The sequence below is a fragment of the Gymnodraco acuticeps genome, unplaced genomic scaffold (assembly GCF_902827175.1).
Source record: "Gymnodraco acuticeps unplaced genomic scaffold, fGymAcu1.1, whole genome shotgun sequence".
Lineage (NCBI taxonomy): Eukaryota > Metazoa > Chordata > Actinopteri > Perciformes > Bathydraconidae > Gymnodraco > Gymnodraco acuticeps.
The window spans coordinates 387,677-410,551 of NW_022989947.1; the positions used below are offsets into that span (position 1 = coordinate 387,677).

General features: G+C 41.6%; 1 protein-coding gene across 5 annotated transcripts in view; it reads left to right on the forward strand.

The window, feature by feature from the left end:
• samd12 (sterile alpha motif domain containing 12) overlaps window positions 1-22,875 on the forward strand; it is a 146,291-nt gene that overhangs the window by 98,832 nt on the left and 24,584 nt on the right. For 4 of the 5 annotated variants that reach the window (XM_034210424.1, XM_034210425.1, XM_034210426.1 and 1 more), the window contains one exon: window positions 1,366-1,513. The exons of the other annotated variant lie outside the window; for it this stretch is intronic. In XM_034210424.1, the coding sequence (XP_034066315.1) occupies window positions 1,366-1,513 (148 nt within the window). The remainder of the gene's footprint in view (window positions 1-1,365; window positions 1,514-22,875) is intronic. 5 annotated transcript variants of the gene reach the window in all.

The following is a 22,875-nucleotide window of genomic DNA, read 5'->3' on the forward strand; positions in this document are numbered from 1 at the left end:
TGTGTATAAATAAACACACGCAAACAAAACAACACTATAATAAACAAAACAACACTATAATAAACACAGATGCAATAATCATTTGTACACACATACATATGTACATACATATGTACATTTGTACACACACACATATGTATATAAATAAACACACACAAACACAGCAACACAATATAATTAAAACAGTTGCAATAATAATAACATAATATGGTAGGATCAATTCTAACCTTTTGTTTTTACTCCCATATTTCAATTAAAAGATATTGGTCAAAATCAATATTGGTGGGGGCTCTTTTGCAAAGATAATCAATAACACCACCTGACAGTTGTTGCAGATTAAACAGCATTAATTGTTACTTACACACATGTGCCTTAGGATGGTCCCAAAAAAGCCAAAATATGCACTGTAAAAAAAAAACATTTATTAGGCACTCTGAATAAGGGTTGACTGTGTAATAATCATGTCTTTTAATTGGTGTATACGTCTCACCAGGTGAAGGCTGGGACAGTGGGAGGGGTGAGGTAGGAGCAGGGGACTGCTGAATGCTGAGCTGAAGTCCCAGGATACAAGTTGACTGCATGATCCACTTACTGTACCTGTTTGCATCAACTGCAGGAGGTCAAGCAGGGGTCATGTTATTATTACATGTTACTTGTTAGACGCTTTTATCCAAAGCGACTTACATACTGAATACTGTGGACAATCCCCACAGATATTACACACACGACATGCTGACTGCAGTGGGGTTTGAACCTGTGCTCCCCTGATCCCAACACCAAGCTCTATCCACTGTGCCACACGCCTCCCCCCTCCCACATCATGTGATGTCCTTTAGGTTGGATCAACACCAGCCTCTGGAAAGATTTCATGACTGCAGAGGGCAGTGGACCTTTAGTCATTTAATACTGTGATATAGGGTAATGGATTTGTATTAACAGGGAGGTTATATTTCAGCATTTGAGATACACCATGAGGCCTGATTTAGTAAAAAGCCCACTTACCACGACAAGGTGCAGGCCATAAATGGGATAAGACATAACAAAGACATAAGGTGAAAAACAAATGAGAAATACACAGGCATACACATATACAAACAGATACATAAAGGGTGTAGAGGGGCACCAAATAGTGTCCTGCCTCTAAACAGAGGGATGGGGGTGAAGAGGAGTCAGAGGGTGTAGAGGGTCACCAAATAGTGTCCTGCCTCTAAACAGAGGGATGGGGGTGAAGAGGAGTCAGAAAGCGTAGAGAGGCACCAAATAGTGTCCTGCCTCTAAACAGAGGGATCAAATAAATACATTAATGTTTTTTAGAATGCCTGGTGTTCAACACCACTGCCAAACTTAAACTGTGCTGTTTCACAGGGCGCCCAGAAAATAAACACCGTCTTGAGCCAGATCTCCCTGTTGGCCGACGCGTACACATATCGCTGGCTGCCCATACTCCATTTGGAGGTCGTGTTTTAGGACCGCCAGTGCAGATGTTGGAGTGTAGCCAATTTCAAAGAGCCCTGTGAGTATATTGATTGCCTTTTCCCCAACATCTCGGTGGCGGATGGTGTCCGCAACAAAAAGGTTGTGGTTGTGCCTGTTTATTAGGATAACCTTAAATGGTAAGTCAGGCATGTGTGGTTCTTCGGTCCTATCAGGGGCGTCGCCTGGACCTGAAAACATTCGGGGCTAGCCCACAGTGGCACTACAGTGGAATTTTGTACTGCAACACTCCCCGCACACACACAGTACACACGCGACTGTTACAATGAAGGCTCGATAATCAGCTCACGGCATATAGGCAGGGGTAAAGTGCTATTTTTTACGAGTGGGGGGCAGACCTCACCTCCTCTAGGAGGGTCCGGGGGCGTGCTCCCCCGGGAAGATTTATTTTTAAATATTGAAGTTAAAAGCATCAATCTGGTGCACTTTGAGAGCAACTTGGAGAGATCTATGGATACATCTTTCAACACATTACATTTCATTTTAGCTGACGCTTTTATCCAAAGCTACTTACAATTACCAATTACAGGGACATTCTTCCTGGAGTAACTAAGGGCTAAGTGCCTTACTCAAGGGCACACTAGTGGTGGTGTTCCAGGCGGGAACACTCATATGAAACAGAACTGTAAACAGATTTTCTTTTTCTTTATGGATATTTTACAAATTACTCTCCTTTTAAACTCTATTCTTGTTTTACTGCCATATAGTATTTCATACCTGTTTTTCCTTTATTCTCTTATTTTTGTATAACTAAAATGATCATATGAAGGTGTGCCGCGGAGATAATCTTTTGAATAATTTGTGACCAAACCGCTTGAGACCCACTGAGATAACTTAGACTAAAGTTAAGTATCTAAACACTCAAGAGTCCTTTAGCTCACCTGAGCCTCTCAGTCTGAGAGGAGAGCTCTCCTCCAGCTTGTTGTGGAACAAACGGCTCCTTATGTCCGTTAGTGCAGCTAGCTAACCAGATGCTAACAACATAGTCCCTGCTGGCACCGGTCCCCCTCTCTCCCTCTCTCGCTCTCCCTCTCTCCCACTCTCCCACTCTATCACAATAAATGCGCTATCGCCACACACACACAGAGCCGAGCTTGAATGACACAAGCACACGTTTATTTCCATGCAACTCTCTGATTGGTCTGGTGTCTTGCCTCTGTTGCATTCACTGAATACGGGAAATTACAGTTCTGCCGTCCTCTCTTGTGTCATTTTGAGGTTCACGTAAAGCACGGTTAATGTATTATATTATTGAGGGAGAATTGTCCGGGGCCAGGCGACGCCACTGGGTCCTATAACATAAATCAATATCAATATTATGTAAATAAAACAAAACATGAAATAATAAGTATGTGGATCAGTAAACCCAATTAATTTCCCCACGAGTGCTCATGAGTGTTGTGTGCATTTTTGCTTGACAGCAGGTGTTCTTGCTGCTTTTGGCTGCTCTCGGGTTCACCCTATGCTGACACTTATAACTTGCCTGAACAAAATAAAGCAGATTTATTATAGTACAGGCCTAAGTAAAAAGGATCATTAAAAGGTAACTTCAAGAAATATCAACAAGACAACACTTACTTCCCCAACCTGGGTCGGGTAACATCCACCCTCCATGTCACCCCTGATGACCCCTTTAGCTTTTGTACCCACTCCTTGACCTGTTCCACAGTGTGGACATCCAGCCTCAAAGTGGCCTCCAAACCAGTGTGGTCCTCCAGTGAAACCACCTCTTCATACTGACATATGTGGTACCTGAATTCACCTGGTAGCCAACCCTACAAGTAGGAAACAGACAACTATTAATTAAAATCCACACACATAATACTGTGTCAGCTCAGAATATAATACCTGTATGCTAGATTTATGATGTTCTACAAAAATGATACTGCAACACTACAACTACCATACCAACACAATCACTTTACTAAAGAATGACTATGACAATATTAGGGAAAATAAACCCTAATGGGGATACTTTGGAAAATCTACTTTTTATGGGTTGGATGTCAAATACCAGTAAGAGTTTTGCCATGATCTGAAGAACTAAAGAGGACCATGAGGTTTAAAATGTACTGACTTTACTTAGAAAGAGAGTAGAATACACATTTACTTGCAGGCTTAAAAAGCCTGAAAAAAATAAAATCCAACCCTCAAAATCCTAAAACATTGGTATAGTTATGCCTTTGTAAGTAAAATGTTTATATTCTCTTTAAATGTACTTCATGTGTTTGCATGTTATATATTCTTTGTAAAGCATTGTCTTTTATCTGGACAATACGTCTGTTATTAAGTGGTATAGTTTAGATGATGATGATGATGATGATGATGATGATGATGATGATGTGTAGGTGAGGCATTCATATGAGCTAACACATCCAATGTAATTTGATGTTCATCATAGTATTGAGAGATAGGTCTTATCAGAGACCTTCAACTGTGGGTACTCCTCTATATTGTTCTGTGTGCCTCCCGAGCACACTAAAAAACGAGGTCTGAAATGAAAGCAAAAAAAACAGCTTATAGTTATTCAGGTATATTCTGATGCTAATACTTTAGTACTTATACTTGAGTATTTCTACACTCTGTTACTCATACTTTCACTCAAGTAAAATATCTTATCACTTCTGACACCTCTGGAAAGCACTTTTATGTAAAGGAATACATTTTTATAAATGTCCCAACATTTCATTTTTACATGCTCTCAAAACGTTAATGTTATTAATGTAAAATGTTATATATACAAATGTTGTATTGTATAACAAAATAGACATTTATTATGATAAATGTCTACCTTTTAAATAAAATATTAAATATATACCTTTACATCCTAAACAGAAGGTCAAACCGTTAATATGTTACATGACAAACAAAAAAACAAAGCATTATACATAGGCTATATATACATATGTTTGCTAATGTATCCCTCTTATATCCATCAGGAATTCATATTAAATGATGAATTAACATTACCTCAGCGCTGCATAAGTGTGGTCGTCAGTCATATTGACAAAGAAACACTATTGTATTGTGCTTTTAATAATGCTGTATGATGCAGCGTTTAAAAGGACGGTTCGCTTGTCAGATTCAGATTTTGCGGGCGTGCCGCGTTGATGCAGTACGCGTTGATGCAGTTACGCGTTGATGCAGTTACGTAACGCCGCGTCGATGCTTGCGTAATGTGGATGTGGGCCTGGTTAAATCTAAACTGGGTTTGAAAAACGATAGACCCGGAACGATAGACCCGGAAAGAACCTCGGTTTTGGAGAGCCAGACAAACGAACTACGCCTAGTGGAAACGCAACCAAAAACGGGCTGGGCACGGCACGCTTAAATCGCGCTCCGCGCTGTTGTGGAAATGCGCCATTAGTTATCTCTGTGGGTCTCAAACGGTTTGGTCACTATTTATGTAAACACATATTTCCATTTGAGGGGGGAGTGAGATTAGTAAAATATCCATGAATAATAAATTAAAAAAATTAACTAGGTGAAAAAAGGTAAGAAACTTTTAAAACTTGTTGAGAGCTAAAACTAGTCTTTGCTTCTGCCTTAAAGAGGAGCAGGGGGGAGAGGAGGGAGGGAGGTGAGGCTGATTCAGGAGCACACTCACAACTATAAATGAACCAAAAACAAATAAATAAACAAGTTTCAATGTTTTTCATATTGGTATCTTATTGATTATGGCCATGATTTTATGATTATTGAAATGTATACAGTTCTGTTTCATATAGGTGTTCCCATAGATCTAGTCTCTTTATTTCCCCCTCAAAGTGCACCAGATTGATGCATTTAACTCCAACATTTAAAAAAATCTTACCAGTCGAGCATGCCCCCGGATCCCCTAGAGGATTTGAGGTCCACCTCCACTGTTCACATGAATAGATTCCTAAATAGATTATAAACATTTTTTAAATAGTGACCCCTGTCCATATGCTTATTTTGGGGTAGTAGATTTAAACTATAGGGCTATCACTATGGGCAGCAATGCTGTAAATATTGACAAATAAATCCAGAAAAATGTCACAAAAAAAACTGATAGTGGCCTGGCTGGGTGTATAATTCCCGGCCTGACTTATTGTCCCAGTCCGGCCCTGGTTTGGGCTCTTATTTAAACGTGTTTTTCATGCTTTATTGCTCAAAAAACACAATTGTTCTTATCTGTCCAAAACTCGGCATTTAAGCGCTGGTCTCTTTTGGCCTACATTCAAAAAATGTTGCTACATCTTTTGCATATGCACTTTCTGTGTCTCTGCACACGTATTGCAGCTATAGGGAATGACTGTAACATCTCTGTAGTGGCACTTTCTACATATAAATGTATAGTCACAAGAGTACAGAAGTCCTATCAGCTAGTTTAAAAGTTGATAGTTTAGAAAATCCTCATGAGATTTATTTTTGTTATAGTCATATCTGTTTTGGAAAACACTGGCCAACAATTTAGTTTGATGTTTTTGGATGAGGACTGGATGCATTATGTGTTAAGGAACGCATTATAAATGTGTTTCCTGTTTTCTGCCTTTTTTATTTTCTGTCATTCAAAATTCTCCATCGAAGGTATGAGAGAGCGAGGCAGCACTGTTTATTTTCTGATGCAGAAGGTGAGACAGCCTAAAAAAGGACAGAGGGACAGGCGTGTGTGTGTGTGTGTGTGTGTGTGTGTGTGTGTGTGTGTGTGTGTGTGTGTGTGTGTGTGTGTGTGTGTGTGTGGTGTGTGGTGTGTGGTGTGTGTGTGTGTGTGTGTGTGTGTGTGTGTGGTGTGTGTGTGTGTGTGTGTGGTGTGTGTGTGTGTGTGTGTGTGTGTGTGTGTGTGTGTGTGGTGTGTGTTGCATCAGGCTCGAGGGAAATCTAAGCAGGCAATATCCAAACCAAGGCGCTCTGCTCCTGCAACTTTAGCCCCACACAATTACAATACTATCTGACAAAGATATTGAGCGCAGATCCCTTGCTATTTCTCTAGATGCGTGTACCCGGCTAGAGCCTTATTTTATAAAAAAAAGACCAAAAATGGCATTAACACTGACTTATTGAAAAGAGAGGCCATGGAGCCAGGGAGCGGGCAAACACAGATAGAATCTGTTGAGTCTCCAGAGTGCAGAAGAGACAACATAAAATGTGTCTCAAGCACAAATGCTCTTGTCTCAGGTGGAGGGTGTATCTTTGAAAAAGTCACCTTTACCTTTACGGCCCCTACACACGGCATTGTCGCTTGCCGGCGGGGAGGGGCTGAAACTCGACCAACAACCAATCACATGAATCTCCCGCCCCAGAGACACAAGCAAGCGGTTTGATTGGCTAGAGCTTGTACTGGCATATGATTCGATTGGCTGACGCCTCCGTCGAGGCGTCAAAAGTAGAACATTGCTCTACTTTTTGCAGCGAGCACTGCGAGAGAAGCTACGCTTTGCTCTCACAATGCAGTTCGGTGAATCGTCACGTCACCCCATTCAAAGTGAATGGGCAGAAGCGTTGAAGCGGCAACGCACGCCGCCGTGTGTAGGGGCCGTAACAGTACTTCTTATGACGCTCATGGAGGTGGAGTCTGAGAGGAGAAAATAACAGTTGTTGTGGATGAGGAGAGAAAAAGAAATGGCACTGACAAACTGCTGTCTTGACTTTGCAATAAGAAACATTCAGAGGTGGGTCGGGTCGACCCTTGAAGTCCGATTCCCTAAAAGCAGAATGTTTTTTTACTCACACATTAAGCCAGAGAGAAACTGTAAACACATATAAATTGGGCAATTTAGCCATGCAAGGAAAATCTTTAATCTTTTTTTAAGATATGCAGCTTGAGTTAAAGAAAATGTTGTTCACATCATTTAAAACTAGACACATTTTGAGAGTATTGTGAGACCTTTTCTGAGAAATATTATTGTAAAATAGGCAGTTACTAACTTCACTCCTATACTGTTTGGAGTAACTTTTCTAAAATTCTGAAAATTTGAGCATTACAGTAATATGCAGCATAAGAATTGATGTGGCAATAACTACAATCCATGTTGTTTTTGTTAGAAAAAGGTCTATTTGTTACTATAAATCAAATCTTTTGTTTTGTTGATCTTTTGAATTGTTGGTACTAAAGTCAAACCTAATCCATGCAGCCAAACTTCACATTTAAAGGCCATCGTTAAGTACTGTGGACTGGGTTAGTCATATCAGCACGGAGGAAGTTACATTTTCAAAAAATATAACTTTCAAAAAATAATGAGACCTAGTAATGAAGTATGGTATCATTGTTGCGAGATTATCATCAAGTTTCTCTTGTGCAGATAAAGTATCTGGCGCTGATTTCACAAACTCTTTGGGGAAATAGCAAGTTTCTCAAGAATACAGATAGAGGAAGGAAGTGAGGAGATAAATCAGGCTCATGAAGCACCGCGGAGAATACCTGCTGAATTTAAGGTAGTGTCAGCATTCTTGGTGGTGGAAAGTAAGAATAAAATGCTCCATATAGGGAGTTCAGTGTTTTTGAAATATCATGCCATTCATCTGGGACGCTCGTTCCCGTTTCTTTAGTTTGCAGTGGGTATAAGGGAAATACTGTTTTATTTTTCAGAGAGGAAGAAGAACGATAGAATATTGAACGTAACATGAAGACCAGTTTAATCATACAGTATAATAACCTTCTGTTGATAAGACATTTTGTTCATCCTTTTAAAATAACCACATAAATACAGAGATATATATATATATATATACTGTATAACTTTGTAGAGGCTTTAAAAGAAACCTTTACTATTTGAAAGAGAGCTTTACTTTTCTCTCATATTTCTCTTAGAGGAGAGGATGAGTAGTCTATTTTATCATTCCACTGTCAAAGCAATCGAGCACCGGCAGACATCAGAAGAGAGTAAATCTTTTGTATCACAAGTTTAAGGCCTTTACACATCAAGGGGGGACAAATACATAAACAAATTTGAAATTCTCGCTGGCTTGTTTTATTATGTTACAGGCTTTTATCATTAATGTAGTATGCGCTGCCTTTGTCAAGGTTGATAGGAGTATTCAAGTTTGATGTTTGTGTTGGACTAGGAATCCTGTGTTGTTGCTTTATAATCCTCATACATATGAGGGAAACCAAACTTGTTCCGCCGCACGTGTTTGGTTGATCTTTTTTGTTGAGTTGCAAATTCACCTCGTTTGCTTTCTGTGTAAAAGTGAAATGACACCTGTTTTAATTACATTACATTACATTGCATTTAGCTGACGCTTTTATCCAAAGCAACTTACAATAAGTACATTCGACCAGGAAGACACAACCTTGAAGAAAACAGAATCATATAAGTACATCAGGTTTCATAGAGCCAAACATTTCAAGTGCTACTCAACTGGCTATAGATAAGCCAGTCCTTTATTACTATAAGTGCTTTGTTAGCAGTTCTTTGTTAGTAATTCTATCGCTTGAAATGGAGTCGAAAGAGATGAGTTTTCAGTCTGCGCCGGAAGATGTGCAGGCTTTCTGCTGTCCTGATGTCAATGGGGAGCTCATTCCACCATTTTGGAGCCAGGATAGCAAACCCACGTGATTTTGCTGATGGGAACTTGGGTCCCCCTCGCAGCGAGGGTGCAGCGAGTCGTTTGGCTGATGCAGAGCGTAGTGCACGCGCTGGGGTGTACAGTTTAACCATGTCCTGGATGTAGGAAGGGCCAGATCCATTCGCAGCATGGTACGCAAGTACCAGTGTCTTGAAGTGGATTCTAGCAGTTACCAGAAGCCAGTGAAGGGAGCGGAGGAGCGGAGTGGTGTGGGAGAATTTAGGAAGGTTGAAGACCAGACGAGCCGCTGCATTCTGGATGAGCTGCAGAGGTCGGATGGCACATGCAGGTAGACCAGCCAGGAGGGAGTTGCAGTAGTCTAGGCGTGAGATGACGAGAGCCTGGACCAGAACCTGCGTTGTTTTCTGGGTCAACTGGGAACGTATCCTCCTGATGTTGTAAAGCGTGTATCTGCAGCAACGGGTTGTAGCAGCGATGTTTGCAGTGAAGGACAGGTTGTTATCTAGGATCACAGGAAACAACAGAGGTGCCGATGTTGATTGTCAGGTCAAGAGTGGGACAATCTTTTCCCGGAAGGAAAAGCAGTTCAGTCTTGTTGAGCTTGAGGTGATGAGCAGACATCCACTGAGAGATGTCAGCTAGACAAGCAGAGATGCGTGCGACGACCTGAGTCTCTGAGCGGGGAAAGGACAGAATTAATTGGGTGTCGTCAGCGTAGCAGTGGTATGAAAAACCATGCGGGCTAATGACTGATCCGAGCGAGTTTGTGTACAGGGAGAAGTGGAGGGGACCAAGAACAGAGCCCTGAGGGACCCCTGTAGTTAATTGACAAGGGTCGGACTCGGACCCTCTCCAAGTTACCCTGTAGGTACGGTCTTTGAGGTATGAGGTGAGGAGGGAAAGTGCAGAGCCTGAAACTCCAAGTTTTTGAAGAGTGTGAAGGAGGATCTGATGGTTCACCGTGTCGAATGCAGCAGACAGGTCCAACAGGATGATGACAGAGGAGAGGGATGATGCTTTGGCAGTGTGCAGTTCCTCAGAGACAGCAATGAGAGCAGTTTCTGTGGAGTGACCTGCCTTGAAACCAGACTGGTGCAGATCCAGAAGGTTGTTCTGATGGAGATAACAGGAGAGTTGTTTAAAGACGGCGCGTTCAAGTGTTTTAGACAGGAACGGGAGTAGAGAGACAGGCCTGTAGTTTATAACATCAGACGGGTTGAGAGTGGGTTTCTTTAGGAGAGGGTTTACTCTTGCCTCCTTGAGACTGTTTGGAAAGTGACCAGAAGTTAGAGAAGTGTTGATGAAATGGGTGAGAAACGGTAGAATATCAGGAGCGATAGTCTGAAGGAGGTTTGAAGGGATAGGGTCCAGAGGACAGGTGGTAGGGCGGGCAGAGGTAATGAGGGTAAGAACCTCACTTGGAGAGAGAGGGGAAAAGGAGGTTAGTGTGTGGTTGAAATGAGGGTCTGGTGACCCAGCGGTGAGTAAAGGTGAGTCAGAAAAAGAAGAGCGAATATCATCAACCTTTTTTTCAAAGTGGTTAACAAAGTCGCTTGACAGAAGGAGGGGAAGGGGCTCTCGGGGGGGTCCAAGAGTGTGGAAAAGATGGAAAATAGTTTTTTGGGAAAGAAAGTGCTTTTTGCCTGAGAGATCGAAGCAGAGAAAGAGGAGAGGAGAGCCTGATAGGTTAGGAGGTCGTCATGGTGTTTGGATTTCCACCGTTTCTGCTCTGCTGCCCTAAGGATGGTTCTATTAGCACGCAGTGCGTCATTTAGCCAGGGAGCAGGAGGGGACTGACGAGCCTGCCGAGATGTGAGAGGACAGAGAGAGTCCAGAGAGGATGAGAGAGTAGAGAGGAGAGTTTCTGCAGCAGAGTTTGAAGGCAGAAGTTGGAACGAGTCAGAGAAAGGGAGGGCTGAGCACCGATGAGGCAAAGGTATAGGGGAGAGGGAACGAAGGTTACGGCGGACAGGTGCAGGATGAGAAGAGATTAGTTTGTTATGTTTGGAAAGGGGTAGAGAGAATGAAATGAAGAAGTGATCGGATGTGTGGAGCGGGTTTACAGAGAGGTTAGAAGTAGTGCAGTTCCTTGAGAATATGAGATCAAGGACATTGCCAGCTTTATGAGTTGGTGGGGATGGAGACTTCAGATTTTAAATGCGGTATTTGAGTGCTTTTTAGCTGAAAGATGACTAAGTCACGCTGTACTTCACGCAATCAGCAGAGTGTCCCTGCCTATATTGTCATGCAGGGTTGAGTGACCCACTGAGACCTGTGTAACAGGTTCGGTTGAGCAGATCTGAGATTTAAAATCTCTCAAAAGCGCCATTTTAGCTACAATAACTACAGAACAATTATACAGAGTAGAATAAATGAAACAGAGAAGTCTATTTAAACAAGAATATAACTTACAGTGGTTGCTGCGTCAATAGGTAGTGTCGTCACCTGGTCTAGTGGTATGTCAGCGGTAGTAAGCGGGCTTGAGCTGCTGACTGGTTTGATAACTTTAAAATCAATAAGGACTAGCACTTGTGTTTGGTAAACTTAATCCTAAATGGAGTGTAATCCATTAGGGTACAGAGCAGCTAATATTAGCCTAAACTGTCATAGCATAAGGACTATCACACAGTGGGTAAATACTAAACTGTGAATGTGCTAGTTTATTTAAAATGTAAACTGCTAACAACAAATGTATATGTTGATAGGTGAATGCGAACTTTGGCATTTAAAAATACTCTAGGTTACTGTAAGCTAGTTAGCCAAACATGCTAATGATTTTGGCCTACAGAGGAAATACAAATATTGTTTATTCTTTCTTTACACTTGTTTTTCGTTTTAGGAAAGCCAAAAATCCACAAACCCTTTAAATGTTTTAGCACATATAGAAAGCTTAATAATCCCATCCCTAGTTACGGTGGCTAAACTACTGTATGGTTAATAAATCAGCCTCTGGGATATTGGGTCAAAGGCTTATTAGTGAACACTCATTTGCTGAAGTTTTTTCTTTTTTACTAATCAATCAATCAATCAATGTTTATTTATATAGCCCAATATCACAAATGTTAAATTTGTCTCAGTGGACTTCACAGTTTTTACAGAATATCAGTATGACAATACGACACCTTAGACCACCTTAGACCCTCACATCGTACAAGGAAAAACTTCCGGAGAAAACCCACAGTTTAAAGGGAAAAATGGGAGAAACCTCAGGGAGAGCAACAGAGGAGGGATCCCTCTCCCAGGACTGACAGACGTGCAATAGATGCCGTGTGTAAATCGAAGAGATAATACATTTTACAGCGTAGGTAGACCAAATGTTTGGAAATGCATGTGTCTATAATAAGAAAATGAATCCACGAGGATGTCAACAATCCTGTGGGAGCCATCAGGGAAGCAGTATGATGAGAGTCAGGCAGGACCACAGTGACAGGTTCAGCCACGACTCGAAGTCCAGGACTCAAATCCAGAACTCAGGATAGAGGATCCAGGACACAGGACCACAGCAACAGGATCAGCCACGACTCTGGATCCCGGCGTAGATATAGACATCAAAAAGAAATGTTGGGGAAGCTGGGTTATTCGGAACATGAGAGTACACAGGTACAGACAGACAGAAGGAAGAAGTAAGGTGTCCCCCGACAGTCTAAGCCTATAGCAGCTAAACTAACGTGTCTACGTACATGCACTCCCTTAGGATAGGTTGAGGGAAAAGGGTAAGAAGTAAGGAACAGAGGTGGAGAGGCACAACGTGTCTACGTACATGCACTCCCTTAGGATAGGGTGAGGGAAAAGAGCAAGAATTAAGATGTATGCACCACATCTATACCATGAGCGCATTGCTCCTAAAAAGTTTTTTGGCACTGACACCAATCAACAGTTGTGCGTCGACTCGGCAGGGATCAAGGCACGTATATGCCTCTCCCTGCTTCCACCGTCTACATTAATATCTCTTAGGTTTTCAAAGTGGTTGCTATATTTTCCTTGAAAAACAAGTGTCAGTGAAATAAGAAAAAGGCATAACAAACCAAACATTACCATCAGAAAAAGAGAGTTAATATAATAAATGAAAGCTGCCAGTTCATTCATACATACCATTCTTGTTGATAGCAGATATTCAGCTGGGTTAAATATTAAATGGCAAACTAGAGAATGCAATTCCTGAAGAAATTGCTAGTGGGAATGCTTTATGCTGAAAAGCTGACGCTAAACTGCTATGCTGAAATGTAATGTGTAAGAAGAAAGTGAATAATTTAGATTGAAATGATACATGAACACTGGGGGCTTGAATGTGTGATGAGAGAAGAAAAGAAAGTAAAAAGGCTTGGAAAAGCAGCAGAATATTTGAACTGCAAACTTTTTAACTAACTTGATGGCGAATGATCTGTCGCCATGCCAATGCCATGATGACATCCCATAATACGCTTAGATGCGTTGATGGCTGCATCGTTACCAAACCTGTGAAGTTTTGGGCCGTTTGGAGCATTTTCACTGAAGTTATGAGAAAACCGTGTTTCATGGCGAGCATTTGAAGAAATCTAAAAATTGTCCCGTAGATGTCTTCACGGCTGGACTGTTAGCACACGTGAAGTTTGAGCACTCTTTGAACATTTTCAAAATGTATAGTTAATGTATAGCGACATCGTCTTTTATGGCGAGGGATGCATTTCCATGGAAACGGCATATGATGACACGACACCCCATAATTGACGTAGAGCTGTTGAGGGCAGGACCATTAACCATTATCTGAAGTCTGCTGCTCTGAGCATGTCAGTTGGAGTTATGACATTATCGTGTTCCATGACACAGGTGTTTATATTTGAGCTGACAACGTGTCCAGAGATCAAAGGTTTCCATGGTGATGTGCAGTAATCAGTGAGAGGAGAGCATTTTCATTGTTCTGAATGAGAGATAAACCTCTTACGTGTGAACGTTTTGTTGAAGAATCGTAACCGGTTATATCGGTGACATTTCAAAGCGTGATACATCTCAAGGAACTTGAGCATCTGAAGTGTACTTTTTGTGTACTTTCGGGTTAATAATGTGGCCTTTTTGGCAGATTAACTAAGGTGTGCGGCTGCTGTGGTGGGGATCGATGAGGCTGAACTTACAATGGAGTTTAATGGAGACACGTTGAACGTTTTTGTCATTTCATGCCCTCAAGAGGCGCTTTGTTTAATTATTTTGCTTATTTATTTTTATTTTTCAAGCTACGAGATGTTTTCCTACATTTCTCATGAAGAATTATGTCTCAGGAATATAGGGTTTGGGAATTATGGCAGGTTTAAAAGAAAATGTGAAGGCACAATTAAATCTGTCTTCCACTCTAGCTGTGACATCACACACTCTAAAATCTGAAGAAGGCCCCTTTACCAAGGTCTGAACAATGTTTAATATCTCTAAAAGTAAGAATCAGATTTAAAAGTTGTGTTACACGAATAATGTCAGAAAGATGGAAAACATTTTAAAGTTGGAATGAGGTTTCTGAGTGAAAGTATGAAGGAGCAGTTAGCAGTTGAAGTTGCATGAAGATTGTTCAAGTCTGAAGAGTTTCTCCATTGACTTCCATGTTAAAAATTTGATGAATTATGGGATGTATTTCTGGAATCATGAAAGTTATGAATAAGAAAAGTAATAGCCATCGATTCCCGACCGAGCTGAACGTTTTGATGTTTGAACGGAGTTTCTGCGATGTGGAATGTGGGAGAAGAAGAGGTGCAAAATAACCCGGCGGAATAATAAAGAATTTTGTGCGTAGCATAACAGATAGTGGGAATGCTGTATCGGCATTCCCACTAAATAAAGGACAGAAATGTGCGCAGTCTGGAAATAAATGTACTAGCGAAAGATGTTCAGATGCAGCCTATTGATTCATGGTTTGTGAGAACATGCTCTTTTCACTCCACAGGGAGGTGAGTGTGGCCTCCAAGAGAATAGTGTCTAACAGTCAGGGATTCTCTGTTTGGCTCCAGCACACTTCAGCAGAATAAATGTTCCGACATGGGGCCCTAAATATTTGTTCTTCCTTTGAATGGAGATCGCCTAATCACGCTCAGTGGGCCCCCCTCTTACATGCGCTAGACACCATGGATTTAAAGGCCGTTCTCCCTAATCGTCTTCTTCATTTGTTTTGTATATAGGTTAATAAAATGACTAATGCAGCAGTATTGTTTTTAGATTGTAATCAAAATTAAGTTCATTTTTTACAATATCATCTATAAAAGTGTCAACAGATTATCTAGCAACCATTAAAAGCTCTAAAATATTTATTAATGTGCAACAAATATTTGTTATTAAAGTCAGGAAACTAAAATAATTTAATGTGTGATATTAAAAAATTAACAATACTTACTTGAGATTTGACCACGTGTCTCTGGGGGATTCCAGGTCTGACGACACCGCAGTGACATGCGGGGTCCCACAGGGCTCAGTGCTGGGGCCGATCCTGTTTTTAATCTATCTATTACCTCTGGGTCATATCATCAGACAACATAACATCAACTTCCACTGCTATGCCGACGACACTCAGGTCTACATCAAAACACAACCCAATACCACCACTATCCAAACACTAAACACCTGCCTGGAAGACATCCGCTCCTGGATGACCACCAACTACCTTCAGCTCAACAGCAGCAAGACGGAGGCAATCCTGATAGGCACCACTGACCAGCTTGCCAAGGCCGCCAACATCAGCCCCTCCCTTGATGGTCAGCTCATTCCTCTCTCCTCCGTTGTCACCAACCTCGGTGTAAGGTTTGACCCCACTCTGTCTTTCCAAGCCCACATCAAACACATCACCAAGACCTCCTTCTTTCACCTGAAAAAATTTCCCGACTGAAGCCCTCACTCTCAACTGATGACATCAAAAAACTGGTTCATGCACTCGTCTTCTCAAGACTAGACTATTGCAATGCACTCCTCTCCGGTCTCCCAGCCAAATCCATCAACCGCTTGCAACTTGTCCAGAACAGCACAGCCAGAGTTCTCACCGGTACAAAAAGGTCCGCACACAAAACCCCCATACTTGCAAAACTACACTGGCTCCCAGTCCACTACAGGATCCAGTTTAAGGTTCTGCTCCTCACGTACAAAGCCCTGAATGGACAAAGCCCAAAATACCTCTGTGACCTCATCCATACCCAGACATCTACCCGCTCTCTCCGCTCCAGCCACGCTCCTCTTCTTCACATCCCCCGCACACGTCTCCGAACAATGGGAGACCGAGCCTTCTGCTCATTCGCCCCACGCCTCTGGAACTCCCTCCCAGATCAGCTGAGATCTGCCCCTTCCACCGAGGTCTTCAAAACCGGCCTTAAGACCCTCTTCTTTCGGCAGGCCTTCCAATAAACTTTGAGCATGGTACACCTGGAGTAATGCCATTTTTATCGCTATCTCCGACTTTTACTTTTGTACTCTATTTTATTTTTAATTTTTTGATTTCTTATTATTACAATTATTTGTTTAATCTCTCAAAGTGTATCAGTATCCCTTGTTGTGAAGCACTTCGAGATTTGTCTTGGCAGATGAGAAGCGCTATATAAATTAAATGTATTTTATTTTTTATTTGTAATTGCTTTCCTGTCTTTCTTTTACCAGTGCAATTACATTTTAGCCAAGCAGCTCTTTAACATGGATATTAACATGATATTTTGCAGTGTACCCATCGTAACCACCTTAACGAGTCGATAAGAATTCCCCCTCTGCTGAAAATGTGAATGCAGTGTTTTAGGGCGATGGCATTAGTGACAGTGCTGGTACTTCATGTTCTCTCTGAGATAATATTCTCTTTATGGCCCTTGTGGCTCCACTGAAAGCCTCAGGTCAAATCTTTTCCCACTCGATGAATTCTTAATGTAAAGGTACTGCATGATCAGTAAATGGAATTTGCAAATGTAAGACTAATATATGATTTAGGGCGAGGACGTACTATACATTCAGAATCAATAATTTAGTAAACCAAATGCAGAAGCAGCACTTCATTTGAATATATCTTGGGTTATAGTCTCTGGCAAAGTAATGTTTATTCAGTGTACAAATCACTGTATATCACAGAAAACAGTGCCCCACTTTTTGGAATGCAATGGAAATACATGCATGTGGTGTTGTGAATAATCAGTCAATTGGAAACAAATCTTAACATGCTTGTAGGTGTGAGAGTCTAATTGTTTTTTAGCCTGGTGACCAGTGCATGCTGGAAAAGTGCAACAGTAGGTCCCTGCCTGCAGCTATGGGCAGGATAGACACTATAGGAAATGGATTGTAAAATGGAAGGTGGATGACTAATTGATGAATCGCTCACTTACCTCATTCACACCAACGGTGTTTCAGGGCCGGTTCGCAGCTGGAGCTTGAAAAGCACCGGGTTTTCCTGTTCACACCGCAGCGGAGCAGCCTCTTAGCTCCGGAATCCGGTTTGTTTCAAGCACCAAAAAATTGTCAGGCTAGAGCAAAAGCACCGCATACGTCACGCTTACGTCGAGGCGGGGGCAGGGGGAATCGGAATCGTTGTTGAAGTTGATGATTACGATTGTAAAGCAGTTTTGAATGTAGCATGTAACGACTGTAAAGTTGGTAGTAAAGTCGTCCCATTTCTTCCATTTCGTTTCGACAGAGCAAAACCAAAACGAGTAACGCTTCAACACAATCGGCCATTGTTGTTGTTGTCGGTGTGAGCTGTGAGGGGTTTCCGCGCGGTTTGGCTTTATGAAGCAGGCACGAAAACGGTTACGTCATGACGCAAACGATGACGCAATGACGCAGCACCAGTCGGACTCTGGGCGGTGTGAAAAGAGCCGGAGCTAAACCGAAGAACCGGTTCTGAACTTGAAAAGCTCTAGCACGGAGCTTGAACAGGAGTTGCGTTGGTGTGAATGAGGTAACTGTGTAAACACATAGTACATGAAAAGGAGGGTAGACCCCCCCCCCCCCCCTTAAGAGCACAGTGAGTGGGTGTGGGAGAAGGGTCAGATCCTTTGCTGAGGTAAAATATCACAATGTAGAAATACTAACAATAAAGGTTTTTGCATTTAGGCATTCTAAAATGATTATTAACTTAATCTACTTTACTCCTGTCTTTTATGCAGATATTTATATTAACGATTATTATTAATGATCCATGTCAGCAGCAATTTAAGGCTGTATCTAGTGGAGGTGGAGCTGAATGCAGCTACTTTACTTTATTATTTTTACTTCTTGGTAGTTTTAAGTAGGCTAGAAGTACTTCAATTAAATGAGACCAATAACAGTGTTCTGATGTGAAAAAGCAATGGTTACAGACGGACAAGGTTTAAAGCTGCTGGAACAGTGGCACTTGTCTGTATCTCATTAAAGTTGAGTATCACTACTACAGTGCAAGGTGGCCCTGGACCATTTCCTAATTCACCCCCCAAATGCCCTGAATGTCCTTTTATATGTTTATTAACTGGTCCTTGGTATCCTGTCATTTTGAAAAAGTAGCCTTGAGGGCAAAGCAAGTATCCCTGCACTAGAGGGCTTTTCACTTGAGTGTAAACATATGTAGTTTGGGGGCATTTCCTGAAATGCCTGATGCTGTTGATTTTCTTGAGAAGAAAGTTACACTTAAGTTTAGACCTGGGGTATCATTGTCTGGTACTTGAGCTCTGAGGTAATATAACTAGTATTTCCCCCCACTGCAATTGTGCCACAGAGTGTGTCTAGGTAAGTGTTTTTGTATCCTCTATTACCTTTAGTCATGCACTCACTTATATAGCTCAGCATGTGCACTTTTGCCAACACTGCAACTTTAGTCACCATGAGCTTCACTCCTCCCAATCCGACCCCCCCCCCCCCTTACCCCACCTTCATAACCCCATCAGAGAGTGAAAGCTTTCTCTGGTGAGCCGATCGATGTACAGGTTTGTATCTCGGGACGCACCTTCCTCTGGCCTCTGAGAAACTCCCTGAGAGCGGGGAGCTCAGGGTGTGTTTAAGTGAAAGTCCTGTTAACCCCCATTACCCTCTGCAGCAGTGTACTGGAGGATTAGCAGAATATAAATAGCCCCCTTGTGCCCCCCACCCCACTCTACGTCGCAACTCCCACACCATTCTCGCGCAGAGTTGCTGACAACGAGAAATATGAAATATGATTTGGGGGCCAAGCAGGTGTTTACTGAATGCTAAACAGTGTCCTGCTGCTCATTATGTATTCCTTAATGGTGTGAATATATTAGCAGAACTATGTGAATTTTTAAATTGGTGGGGAGGCGATGAAGCAAGCCATCAAAATGTTACTACAGCTTGGTATCATGTGACCTTGGCTTGCATAAGCGCAGATCACGGTGTGGAACCAGGGAAATGCCAGAGGGTTTGGAGGCTAATTCATAATGAATGATTCCATGCTTCTTTGTATTGCATTTGGTAGAGTGAGATCAAAAGGCATTGCAAATCAGCTGGTCTACTAACAGCCAAAACCTGCCTACACTGACCTTCTGAAATGTTTTTAAGATACTGTTGTCATCAGTGGAAAACAATTCATGCACATTGTCTTTATCAAATCACGGGATATTAATATGATTTATTGCAATAAATAAAGTATTAATAATTAATCCTTTAGTGTAGTTTCAATCTAAAAAAAAAGTGTTTTAAAAGCTCATCACTATTCCCAGAATCCCCATGTTGCCTTCTCATCGCTTGTTTTGTTTGGCAAACACCCAAAAATAAAAACATATTCAATTGAGAACTATGTAAAAGAGAGGAGCATACCAGCACATTTGAGAAACTGTAAGAAGAGCCTTGTTGGCATCTTATAAATAAAAAATGGCTTGCCAGTGATCGAAATTGTTGCTGATTAATGTTCCTCTCCACTTTCAATTTACTCATACTCAATAATAATATCCTGTTGACTCTGCCACATTAGAGCTCCTGCTATTTTGCTGCACAGTGACTGTAAGCATGTGAAGAGCAAACGACTCATTGTAAGAGGATTGGAAATCGGTTTATTTTCAGGACCATTAAGTGAGAATGTATAGGCTCCACCATGCACAATGTGGATTTTTCTCCAGCCAATAGCAATATCCGATAATTACCTGTGTATTTAAAAAAGAAGTTGATGACCTGTAGTTTATGCATCTGAGGGCTAGAAAAGCTGAGATATAGCCTTCTTCTTCTTGGCATACGACCACCTACTGCTGTTTGGGTCAACAAGAACAATTTAGCATCGTATTATCTGGCTAAAACAGATCAATTGATCCATCAGAATAAAACATGATCACCTAAACATCCCATTTTTGGCCCAGATATAGAAGGCCTCCCTACCTTCTTCCTGAGAGGAGGCTGCTTTATTTATTCAGTCATTTACGCTGTGTATGAAATTATCAAGCTTTCATGGCTGCCTTAAACAATGATTAGCTCTTAACCTTCTGCCTTAACCCGGGTTAGAACACGGAGGTAGAGTGAAAACTACAGAGAGGGTAACTATTAATTTTATGTCCACAAACCCGCCCTCTTCTCCTTTTTCTCTTCATGTCTACCTTCCTCAACGTGCCTCTCCTTGTTTCTCCCCAAAAAGTTACCCCCTCTCTCCCATTCTCATCACTCACTCTTCTTCCATTGATCCTCCCATTTTCAATTGTCTCTTTCTCTCATGCCCTTTCTGTCTTGTTCTCCTCGTCGTTGTAGCTCAGGTCAATATAAAACAGACCAATATGAGATTTCTTGGTTGATGAGAGCCACAGCCACTCAATCAGTTTTGTGTGTGTGCTAGCGAGTGTACGTGCCGTTTTGTGTCTGTGTTTATTTGTTAGGAACATGAGTGTATGTGTGTGTACGTCTATGTCTTCAGGCCAGTGGCTGTCGCTCTAATTCCTTTTCTATGGGAGACAGAGATGCTGGAGATAACAGTGTTGTGTGAGCTACTGCCCGGGCTTGTGTTTCAGTGGAGCTTCAATTAAAGTGAACTGGCTCCTGGGAGACGAGTGGTGGCCGTCTGCCATTCTGCAGACACACACTCTATTCCCAGTGACTGATCGAATAGTTCCACATTATACAACACCGCCTGACAGCACACAGCCTGATGGAAAATAGTATAGTGAAGGAGGCAGGTACACACACACACACACACACACACACACACACACACACACACACACACACACACACACACACACACACACACACACACACACACACACACCACACACACACACTCAATGGCCTGCAAATAGATGCACACATTTGCAAGCACACATTTCTGAATCTGCTCTGATTTTGTTTTGTTTTGGTCTGCATATTTATTGGTACTCTAGGAATACCTATAGACTGTACGCTGAAAATTACATTTCGTAGAAAATGGCTACCCCGCGATGCGCATTGGCCGCACCTTCGGAACAGAAATTACTAAACTGTGTCATTGTTCGACTCACGGCATCCATATTGTCACCTCAAGTCCAATGCGTGCATATATTTGTACGGTTATTAATCATAGTGGCATCTCATTTTGACTGGCTTATTCCTCAGTGTGCAGAATGTTGCTGTCGTGCAACATCAGCTCACTGCCTCCTGGGGGATAAATGTACTTAAGCTGAGAGCCTGTATGACTCTTACATGGCAGCAGCACTGAGTCTATTTCCCTCCAGAGGTCATAAACTAAATCTTAATGTTTACAGCCCTGCAAGTCTAATAAACCGCCATTATAGAGTGTTTTTCTTTAAAGGGAAAGTTTATAGCTTAGCTTAGGGTTTATATAGTTTACATATTTCTGTGTCCTTGTTTGTACAAAAGCAAAAGAGCATGCTAAATTACTTTTTTTATATTACTAATGCTTACATAATACAAGAATGACAGTACAAGGGCGCATATCTTCAATAATATTTAAGAGGCTATAATGAATATGTAGAGGAAATGATGTGCAGAGAATGGACTTATGATTGCAACTGTTTGCTAAAATCAACTTGTGATAATAATATCAATGTTGTGTTCGCTGCTTGTTTCCAGCCCGCTTTAAATAATCAGTTATTGCAGGCCAAATTACAGGCTTGGTTGATTTGCCAACAGTAGTCACAGCGTATTTTTATAAGGCATGGATGAAGACTAATGAACAGAAAAGAGACCATAATAAAGAAGTATTTCAGAAAACACTTACCTCTAGGGCCTTCTAGTAGCATTTTTAGAGCTTTCCATCATGTTACATGATGTGAAGTTGCTCATTTATCTTGGATTTATTGATGTTCAATTTCCCATTAGTTTTCCGAGCACTTCAAGAACTCTCACTCATGTTGGCTTCCAAGTGCTTTGGAAAAAAAGGATTACAATTCTGTAACCCACCTGCTGATGAAGATCATGTGATATAATCAAAAGGCTCCATAACAGGCATTCAGGTGAAATCGTTCTGTTAAATGATGTTTCCCAGGTCAAGAATGAACTTGAAGAAAGTAGGTTGCACAATGCACATGAATCACTTCATGTGCATATCAAACAGGGAGGGTGACAGTCCGGCACATAGGAACAATGTGAGTTTCCAGTGCTGAGAGGGATGGAAAGCAAGACAGAATTCAAAGCTTTGTTCAATCAGCTGCAGTTGAATGGTTTAATAGTTTAATACGTTGCAGCTAAGCAGAAAACATCTTATAGCACATCCTTGATGTCTGTGGCAGTGTTGTTTGTAGAGCCTCTCAGGTAAAGTACTGCTGAACGTACACTAATCCGCAGTTTGTCTGGTCTCGTTTTCCACGCTGCTGCACAGAGAAGAAGTTGCTAAAATGCTGTTCTCAATATTCTCTCTTTGCTGAGCTGTGATGTGAAACAACCCCAATCCCATGGTTTATTTTGCTCGGCATACATCCTCTGAGTATTCCCCCACTTCACTGGTTACACATGATAACGTGCCATAAATACACCCAAAGAAGGACTCCATCGGTATCACATAAAAGACGG